The sequence below is a fragment of the Ceratina calcarata genome, unplaced genomic scaffold (assembly GCF_001652005.2).
Source record: "Ceratina calcarata isolate Rehan_Ccalc_2016 unplaced genomic scaffold, ASM165200v1 scaffold525.2, whole genome shotgun sequence".
NCBI lineage: Eukaryota > Metazoa > Arthropoda > Insecta > Hymenoptera > Apidae > Ceratina > Ceratina calcarata.
The window spans coordinates 290,841-301,640 of record NW_017176396.1 but is presented as its reverse complement, the minus strand read 5'-3'; the positions used below and the strand labels follow the sequence as shown (position 1 = coordinate 301,640).

General features: G+C 38.7%; 1 protein-coding gene across 4 annotated transcripts; it reads right to left on the bottom strand.

The window, feature by feature from the left end:
• Window positions 1–147: 147 nt before the first annotated feature.
• On the bottom strand, window positions 148–9,944 carry Rab23 (RAS oncogene family member Rab23). 4 transcript variants are annotated; one of them, XM_026816517.1, is made up of 7 exons: window positions 6,522–6,561; window positions 5,803–5,873; window positions 5,450–5,571; window positions 3,353–3,515; window positions 2,195–2,274; window positions 1,937–2,130; window positions 148–618 (listed from the first exon to the last, which is right to left on the bottom strand). In XM_026816517.1, exons 1-7 carry the CDS (start codon window positions 6,544–6,546, stop codon window positions 488–490), a joined length of 786 nt encoding a protein of 261 aa, XP_026672318.1. In that variant the 5' UTR covers window positions 6,547–6,561; the 3' UTR covers window positions 148–487. The 4 variants fall into 4 exon arrangements, with proteins under 4 accessions (XP_026672318.1, XP_017885845.1, XP_017885846.1 ...); XM_018030356.2 differs by lacking the exons at window positions 5,803–5,873; window positions 6,522–6,561 and adding an exon at window positions 9,653–9,944; XM_018030357.2 differs by lacking the exon at window positions 6,522–6,561 and having other exon boundaries at window positions 5,803–5,930.
• Window positions 9,945–10,800: the final 856 nt, after the last annotated feature.

The window sequence follows — 10,800 nt, the reverse complement described above, 5'->3', positions numbered from 1 at the left end:
ATGAAATAATTGACATATTTACACTGTGCATTCATCCTAAAAGTATTGATAAATTCTAAAAGAACCGATAATACTCGAATCAAAAAATGGAAATACATTATAAAAATGCATTTATGTCTGTAAAAAGACACTATTCCAATCATGACATTGTTACATTCTTTCTTTTTATTTTGTACTTCGTTCAAGTCTTTATCTTTTATTGATTGAAGACATTTAAGTACAAGTAGCAATTAACAAATTTTTTAGTTTTTAATTCGTTTATGTGCGTTGCTTAATTGCAGTGAATTACGTAAATGAAATTTCTCTAATAAGTTTATCAAAGCGTGTATTACAAGACCCTTCTCGAACGATAAAGTGCCGAATCAGTCAATGGACATTGAAAGAATCTTATCGTAGTTATTTATATCTTCATAAATACGGATATATCAGTCTGTACACGGTAGAGGGTATTCGCTTACTATTTTTCATATACCTATCCACGCAAAGACTAAAGTAGCCTACAAGCGTTCTTTACGAAATTCCGTTTTTTATGATTCTTTATCTTGGCTCCTGGTCTCAAAACGATGGTACCATTACCCGTACTCCGACCACACGTAGACCCGTTCGGACTAAACGCACCTGTAATGCATACATAAAAATATATTTTCGTAAACCGTATAATTTCCGATTTGGACATCCGAAATTTATAATGCGACTTCTTACACTCCACATTATATTCATATCTTTAATATGTTATGCGTTATTAGAAAGAAAGAGATATGTATATTATACATAATTTTATGCACACTTAATTAGTCTAGTTTATTATCCTTGTGGATGATATATACGCTGTAAACAATTAACTTGTTACTTATCCAATTTACGTTAACAGAAATAAACTGATTACACTCACTTCCGTACCTTACAGTTTGTTCTATTTCCGTGTAATAATTGCGATTGAACATGATAACACATGTCACTACGTATCAGCGAGCAATTCGAAAAGTTCATCGGTTGGGTTTGGGCAATGTCCTACGTATTATATATATACATATATATATGTTAGATACACACGTAAAGAACTCCTAGGTTTCACCTTTGCACACATTGAAACGTGATTCACACAGACTCCTGCAACTTGCTTCATGAAAAGTGGGAATCGATGCACGTTCCAGCATATGCAGAGTGCTTTACGTATGCACACTCGCGCGTTATTCAAGATTCAGGATCGATGCTTTCAGTCACGCGATCTGGAAGATGCATTCACACTTGCTGGAAATAAGATTTCTGACATTAAGCTGGCATCAATGGCCGTTTATTTTCAGTTAGTCGCGGTATTTAACGAGACTTTTTTTTGTTACATGTCCAAGAAAAATCTATAAAACGTAGTTATTTAAATTTTTGTTAATTTTTACAAATGAAATATACATTAAAAAATTTAGTCCACTGAGAAACGACCGCAAGCACAACTATAAGATTGATCTACGTACAACCGTGACTGTTGATTGAATACTGATCAAGATAGTTTTCTAAACGCAGGCTAAATGTGGGCCAACGCTCAACCCTTTCGACGATGTCAGTCGCCATATCGAAACATTCGCTCGAGACGAAAAAAGAATACAGAAAAGGCGAAAGGATTGTAAAAATAATCCGTGTCGAATCTAATCCGATACAACTGTCTCCTCACGAACTACGAACGTGATGACGAGATACTTAAATTCTTCGCCACAGTTAATACATTATGCATCTCTCAAAGGGATTCTAAGAAAGCGCGCTGTCCCTTTCACACAACTGTTGCCGATTACAGGAATACATTAGTCCGTATCGCATTGATACCGATCATTACGACTTGTTCAAGTCGTTCAATACCATGTCTCTCCCAAACAGGAGACACAGAACTTTGCTACGTTATCGAATAATCTTAAAACGGACAAGTTAGGTAAAAGGATCTACTCACTTATTACAGAGGGAGATCTAGGACCGGTAGAGTACAATCTCAGGTCATCCTGATAATCGTCGTCGCAGCGGCGCATCTCGTGAAGACATCGCGACGCCAAGTGCCGGAAGACGCTCATGACACCGACGTCCTCCTTCACGGAGGTCCTTAGGAGCTTGCAACCCAAGGCACGACCGAGCCTCTCAGCCTCGTCCCTGAAACAATACCCTGCTCGAGATTACTTGAAATCGCGGCGTTAATTATGCAAACCACGCTTACGGATCAATGACGCACTGATCAACGAGGTCCATCTTGTTTTGTACCAGAACCGTGGGAATTTCGCCGCACTCGTTCTCCACCTGCAAACCAACAAGATCCAACGCTCCTTTATCAGTCTGCGAACCGCGCGACTCGACGCATTTTTTCTTTTCTAATTAACGTCGAGTAACAAAGTAACTACCGGTCGCGCGCATTTCGTACGTTCCGAAGAACTGAGCCTGAAACAGTTTAAACTTTAAATGTTAAGCGGAATCTACTGGGAAGATACCGAACGCGATACGAATATAATTATGAGTGAGCGAAATACGATTAGACGTAGTGACAAATATTCGCAGCTATTTACCGCTTGCCTGATTGCGAGACTCGCAACGTTACACCTTTCCCGACGGTGTTTCTCTGCAGCGAGCGAAAAAAGCGAACATACAAGTTTCTACGAAAGGAATTCGAGAGCGTGTGTTCGATGATCTTGAACGATCGGAATCATCCACCGCCGACATGCCTTTCTACCGTTAAGAATCTCTCATGAACGCATTAGAATATTTTTGTATCCTATTATGAAGTCGGAATCATTAAGGAACAGCGTAGGGAACAATGCTCCTATAAGAGAACACACTTTTAAGGCATCGCCGACAACAATCGCGTGCGTTCTCTACTTCAGACCCGTTTTACGCGACGTGATGGTAGAAGGAAACCGGAAAGTGTATCGATGGGAGATTCAGTTTTTCCTTGTCCGTTCAGCTCGTACGATAGATTCCGTATCTTTATTACAAGTGGTATCCAATACAAAGTGTAATAATACACAATATAAATGATATGACAAAGATCTGGAGAAAATATACAGCAAGGTAATAAAGATACAGAAGGAGCATATACAATATATGCATATATCAATAAAGTATGTGTACGTGTCAGGCTTATTATTATCAGAGCAATTATACGGGATTCTATGACACGCGTTTTCGCAAAGCGATCTAAGACACCGTCGTGTCGCTACCTGCGGAAAACGGCGTTCAGCCGTGGAGCGACTTAAAATCAGCCCCCTCGGTTTAATGGCACCTTCACTTTCACATTCCACTATCCGTCGCGACTACCTACGGAAACGTGGTTGCACCGGTCGGGTGCGGCGTGTATTTGCCTCGCGCGCAACGAGAGTCGTACCTTCAGCTTCCACGAAGGAATGGCGTCGAAGGAATCCCTGTCAGTGGCTGAATAAGCGAGGACGCAGGCATGGGCGCCGCGATAATAAGCAGCGGTGATTGCGTCGAATTCCTCCTGACCGGCGGTATCCCACAACATCAGTCTTACGTCCTCGCCGTCCACCCTGTGGAAACAAGGCTGCTTAGAAAACATTGAGGAGAGACTCTCCTCCGGTGAAAACTTCCGCTCGAGGACGTCTCCGATTCATATTAACACGACGGAGTGGACAATCGTGTTTCTCTTCCACATCACCGCGTCGGCAAGTTCCAACGCAAAGTCACCACTACACGTACAGAATTGCACGACACGCACAGTACCTCGAGTCGTAATGTATTTTCTCCCGAGACGAGATGCGTGCATATGTATGAAACGTGCAAATTGAATAAAATCGGATGAAAGGCTGTCGTGACCAAGGTCACCGGTAGCGGTACCCCGTACTTAAAACAACCGATGCATATGCATGAGTCTACAATTTTTCTTTTTTATGCTTCTTTTTTAAAACTACCCGCAAGTGGAACGTATCAAGTTGTCCAGGTCTGTGCCTTTTCCAGGGAATATCGAATTCTATGCAAATTATTCTCAACTTAAATCGTGACAGAGCCCCTGGCAAAATGTTCTTCGCCAATGCAGTGATATTACAAGGAATTTCGAAAATGAAATTCTCTTGAATATGTAATTATATCTTTGAATGTCTTTCTATTAGCTGTTTCTACTTCCTATTAACTTCTATTAATCAGAAAGGTTCGATCAGTGTTTGCGAACGTCAAACAAAAGCACCGGCTGCATTCAACGTATAAAATCGTCGATCCACTTAAGGAGCGTGAAAAGGTGAAAAAGAGAAAACTCGACCGCGTTTCTCCCAAACGAACCCGTAAGTTTGCGAGAGATCGAGCTTCGCGTATACCGCGTTCCGTTATTCGATTAAATTCATTCACTGTCCGAAACTTGCGGCGTAATCGTGCTTTCATTAACCCTTTCACCGCAGATGCGGAACACTTTAATTTGAAACTTCTCGTTATCTCAATTAAGCCGGCGCGTAATTACGTGAATGATTAATCTCTTAGAAAACCGGTAGAATCATTGTAATCAGATACATCTAATTTGAATAACAAGTCTGTAATAGAACAATAATCGCTTGGCGGATTATCGAACTTTGCCATTCGATCCATACTGTCGGCTATAAAATGCTTGATGATCACAATGCTTCAATGTTTATCGATAGGATTATAGTTTGTCGCGATCCTTCCAGCCGGCTTATCAATTTCTACCATTTCTTTTTATTTTCGTACGTTACCGGTTAAAGCCAGGCGCAAAAAGAACTTCCCTTCTTAAAAAGGCGACCACGATTACCGCGGGGCAAAAGTGCATCAGGAAGTATCCCACGATATCTCGTCGAGACGAATAACGTGCGCATTTCTCAGGGACCCAGAAACGCGTGTTCGTCTATAGAAAAACGCCTCGACGGTAAATATTTGGCGCTTGAAAGGCAACGAGTGAAACGATTGTAAAAGTCAGTGAAAATATCATAGCGGGACTCCGACCAATGAGCCGTCGGATTATTAATTCGAGATTTAAATGGTGAAAGAATATAGAGATAAAATGAAAGATAGCGTTTGAAACGATATATAATGTAGAAAGTAGCTTACAAATATAGTTGGGGGAGTTTCTCTTTAATGGGCATTAGTAAACGAATAATGAACTAGGAATCCGGTTGGATTCACAATTGAAGGAAAATATGATCGGTTTCTCAGAAAATGATAAAAAGATTTCTTAGATTAGAACGTCCTCCGACGAAACGTAATTAACAAGAAGAACGTAATGCGGGCCAGAACGCGTCTATTATACGTTCTTCTTTAATACAGTCTTTAATTATCAACCGTCGACTCATCTTCCTATACTCTCAACGGCGTGAAAACGATTTTCTAACTCGCTCGCGGATATTGATATTCTCACCATTAATGGTATATTCTTTTCCGATCGATGGGAACACGAAAATCCAGCGCGCCTGGCAACGAAGATCGGATTACCCATTCTATTTATAGTTTTACTCTTACTTACTCGATCTCCCGTTCCAAGAAATCGACGCCGATCGTTTTCTTGTAGTCCCTTGTGTAAGTGCCCTTGCAAAACCTTTGGATCATCGACGATTTGCCCACAGCTCCGTTGCCGACTATCACCACCTGTGAAGAAAAAATTCTGTACACACTCGACGGCCTGATCGATCGGGGCTCGTATCATCGGACTTCGATAAATCGTTCCTTTGCGAACGATGGATCGGTACCGTCCGTCATTATCCACAATTTCTGAATTGAGCTCTAGCCAACGCGCGTGCATGCACGATCATCTGGAAGGTGGACTTTCTAAACCTGTAGGTCGAGGCAAAGAAGAGCGAACACAGATTCTGCGAGTACCTTGCGCAGCTTTTCTCCCAGCTGATTGCGAAGATGCGCAGAAATCGTGATACACAATAGGGCAATAAAAACTGGAATAGTTTAAGGATGTATTGGCTATACAGTCAATCCCAAAAGTTTATGCACTTTAGAAACGCATTTTTTAAAAAGAAATTAGACGTCGGAAGAACATTGCTAATAATAAACAACAAAAAAAAATTTTCGATTTTTCCGAGATTTTTCCAAGGGGTACCCCTTCAAATTTTGCGAAATTTTCGTTTTTTGCCAATAACTCCCAAACGGATGGACATACGGAAAAAGAAGAAAAATAACTTTTATTTGAAGCATTTTTTTTCGAAATTATGAAGAAAAAAATTTTTCGTCAGCGTTTATACTTAATTAGATATTTCCTTCTATACTTTTTAGCACGTAGCTATTTATTATTAGCATTATTCTTCCGACGTCTGATTTCTTTTTAATTATAGGAAATGCGTTTTTCTAAGGTACATAAACTTTTGGGATTGACTGTATAGCCAATACATCCTTAAGCAATGATGATCCTAATAACCGAGGAACCGTATGTATAATATGCGGCACAACTGTGAGAACTATAACAATTCGAGTACGTGTGGAACTGTAACTGCGCGAGAATAATAATTCCTTGCCCGCTTTGATTTCATAGATCAAAACGATCAAGCCGTTTGATCACGGAAACAAGAGACAAGACTGAAAGCACGCACGGAGGAAGCAATCAATAAGAAACATTGCGTTCCGACTTGAGTTAGCATTGCAAACGCATATGCTTCGAGACTGTTACAATTGCAATAGTGATTACTTCTCGTTTACCTATTAATGCGAGTGTAGTGACGTACAATGGTTCGAATGGTATAACATAGTCGATAGACCGTGAATCGATTGACCGTCGAGACGTCTCTGTTAATTTCCAGCATTACCGTCGAGCATGATTGTTTTTAAAACGATCGGCGGACTCGAGAGGTATAAGAAAATTTCAACTACATGCGAATGCCTTTGGCGATTTCAGGTTGATTAACAGTTTTTCATGTACAGTTAGTAGTCGACTATGTAATTTGATATGAATAAAAAGAGGAAGCGCTTAATTGCAAACGTATTCTCACCGATATATCAAAGGTGTGCCATCATTTTTCGTCATGTACTTAAAGTACCGGTGTTATCGTTAATTCAAGGCAGTCTCGTGTCTAATATCATAAGGAACATCTCTAAGGGACTGATAAAACATCGTTTAATATGCAAATTCGTGCTGAATTTTTTGTTTCCGTAGCGACGAGACGTGAATATTTCAAGTATAACGATTCGTTTACTCACGAAATGATTGTATTTTATTGCATTCCGAAATCTGTCGAAAATCCCGAGAAACCATGTTCATCGAGGCGTCGCGCATTAAATAATTCTGCCAAAATCAAGATAACGGTTCGCCTAAAGCAAGAAGTGGGTTAAGTCGATAAGGACCTGAGCCCGAGTCCACGTGAACCGGTCCTTGGGATCGAGCTCCCGTTGGAACTCGTCTATATACGTCCGAGAAGTTCGATACACCTTAATAAACAGGCGGTGTATTCCTAAAAGTAGTCGTCAATTAATTCGAGGACGATACCGTTAAATTTTCGAGCACGTGATAGCGCAGAATCGTTCCGATATAGCTGCTGTAACTAAAGTCGAGTATCTGATTATTGGGACACCCTATATGTACGATATCTCACGTTAATCTGTGGTCATTAGAATTTCACGAAGGACAAAACGAATGTAAGGGACGCGAAGGACGTCCCAAGGTCATTTACGCTTTTTTAGTAAAATGAGTAAACGCCAAGTACTTGAGCGGCAGGAAACAAAAAAAGTTGGTTTCCCCATGCAAAACGAAGATCTTCACTTTGAGTAATGATATGTAATAGATTGATGAATTACTGCGTAATCGTTTATTAGATGTCAACGATGTAAATTGTACATCTTATATGAAGAGATTATAAGAGATAAAAGAAAACCACATAACATACGTGCATTCTTGGGATTTTTTTATAGCCTCGTAAATCTTATGCTTTCACAGGAAATATTCTAACGGGGAATACCGTTTTTCATATTAATGTCATCGAAATAGATGGAATTTATTATTAATCCCGACGTGCTTTAGTCTGGATTTTAATATTTGAAAATCAAAACGTGAATAATTTCAGAATATTATATAAGTGAATCGGAGACTTTGTTATACCTCGTATTTCGCTAGATCAGCTTAATTACAATTGCCGGCCAGGAACTCAATACACCTATTGGAGACGAACATTCATTACACCGATGTATGCTAATTGTGTGAATTTCTCAACTGTGATTCTTTCTCTCCAATTTTATCTCCATCAAATTGTACATACATGCAATCATGGTCAAAGCCGACACTCTGATGATGTTGCAATTTCAAGGAGAAGAATTTTAATGATATCAAAAGTACCATCGTCTTAATTAGTTATATATTTGTGGTATAGATACAAAGTTCCAGGCGTAAGATTCATTTTTCCTATATTCCAGAACGAACTTGTTCGGATATTTAATAGATAAGATAATCAAATCTCCGTTAAAATTACTCTCTAGAATATAAACTGTCATGTATTTCAATGATGATGATCAGAAGCCAACTATCCACGTTTACAAAATGTATTGCTTGTAAATAACGGTATACATTGACGTTCATATCAATCGTATCATCAGCGAACATCAATGAAATTAACCCGTTACGAACGGGGTTGATAATTGTGGCTCGCGAGGCATATAATATTCGAAAACGTGAGTAAGGTCGAATAGAAATCGTTAACTAAATTGATTGTAGTTATTAAACAGCGGACGGTGGATAATCCGAAAGACGCGCGAGCGTGGTCGAATGACTAAATATTTTTGCTCGTCTCTGTACAATGCAATAAGATATATAATGATGCATGCACTGGTTCTTCCAAGTGGCAGGCAAGGTTTTACACGAGCACATGCCTATGAGACTGCAAGTCCGTACCGTTATGGCAATTGAAAGGTAGAACGCGATCATCAGAAGCAGGACCAAATGATGTTGAACAAATTATCGAAATGCATATGCGTACATTTTTTCATAATCGTCACGAAAATAAAATCAAATAAATCCCATCTCTTCCCTCCTACTAAATCTCGTTGCTTGTTGTTGATTAAAAAATTATCATATTACAATAAGATTAACTTTCTTACTGCGAATCGTACCATTTGTCATTCGGACCTTATTGCGCAAACGCTTACACTTTTAACTTTCGTACATCGTCATTAATTGCGGGAAACTGTTACTGTGAAATTATATTAGTTTTATTATCATTATCCTTATTACTTCTGTTTCTTTTTACTGGATAGAATAAAAATGAAGAAAGGAACTTATATCGTTCCTAACCTACCAATAAATTAAGCCGGTGTGCGTAACAAGTACGTATCTACATACATGTTTCACATATGCATGTATGTAATATAATGCAGTTACAGATCTGTCACTGCGCATACGCATTTCCGAAACCTGATTTGAAATTTCACATAAAATCACTGTCAAATATAACTTGGTTTATAAACCCGATCAATGTTCACCCCTTTCTAAGCGTGATTTTAATGCTCGTATCTTTGATTTCAAGACGGAAAGCGTACGTTTAAGTAAGAGTGGTTACGCTTGGCGTAAACAAGTATAATCTACTTCCTCTTCGTCGAGAATATTTTAACGCGTTCTAATTGCATTTCAAAGCGCGCCAATTAAAGTCTCGGCCTGTGGAAAGTGCAAAGCAGGATCGCGTTCGTATCATCTTTAAAAAAATACCGTGGAACGAAAATGATGAGTGAAATTATCGATTACCTTGAGTGATATTTCGAGTTCTTCCTCCCGCATTCTGACTGTATCGTGATTAGCATAATATCCAGCTACGATATATCCCGCGATGCCTGCCGCTGACTCTTCGTGTGAAAATTTTCCTTCGCAAACGATCACCTTTCGCGGTATTTCGAATCGACCATCTCACGTCGCTGTCGGGACATTTTCACAGATTCTAGACGGAAAGACACTTTTTTCCGGTGCACAGCATCAACATTGGACTAAATACTCGCACCGCGTCGGGAGAGCAACGTACGCACCGGTCACGCGAGTACGCGCCACTAGCCGACTGAACACCTGTATGAGACACCTGCCGAGGCTAGCTGTTTGGTAACTTTCTCTAGTAACATTTCTACTTCACGTTAAAATCAACTGCCGGTTGAAAAATTTAAAATTTGAATGCTCAATATATCGACGCGGCACGAGAAAAGAAACATAAGTACGATCTTGCGTGTTTAATGTATTTAACTATTCCAAATCAAATCGTTCTATTTTTTATTGAGTGGACAGGAATCTTTTTAAATTGAACGACTTTTCGTAAAGTTTCCTAATATATACGAAATCATATAATCGAAGGTATTATTAAAACATTTGCAGATTATAAAAGTAAGAACCGACAAATCTATCGAAGATATAGATTACAAATAAATATTCAGAAACTAGGGAAGTAGGTATGGTACGGAATATAAAATATTACAAAGAAGTTAACATTGCTCGTGTAATATTTTATAATACGTGATGTATGTATACGTATAAATACATATTTATCATATAATATCATATGCACTTATATGATATAATATAAATATGTACGTTCTACAGGTAATTACATTTATGTATACTCTATATATATGTGTGTGTGTATACATAGAAAATTATAAAGTTATGTGTATGTATATAATATAATAATTGTTACTATATATGGACAATTTTAACGACAATACTTTGTTAACGATGTCATCATAGTTACATTTATTCTTTTAAAGTATATGCATCGTTATATTTCACACAGTTTATATATTTATATATCAGAATGCCTCCCAGGTTTTCAGTTAAAAATGATCATCAGTGATGAAATTATTGAGCACGCTTGTTATAAAAATTATGTAAATTCTCCATGCATCAATGAAATT

What these genes read in the sequence shown, in the direction of transcription:
- Rab23 (XM_026816517.1), bottom strand. Translation starts at nt 6,546, where the DNA reads ATGTTTCTTATTGATTGCTTCCTCC. An exon ending in TTCCTTCGTGGAAGCTGAAG is followed by an intron (nt 2,275 to 3,352) that starts GTACGACTCTCG and finishes GTTGGTTTGCAG; the next exon opens with GTGGAGAACGAGTGCGGCGA. An exon ending in GATCAGTGCGTCATTGATCC is followed by an intron (nt 2,131 to 2,194) that starts GTAAGCGTGGTT and finishes GTATTGTTTCAG; the next exon opens with GGACGAGGCTGAGAGGCTCG.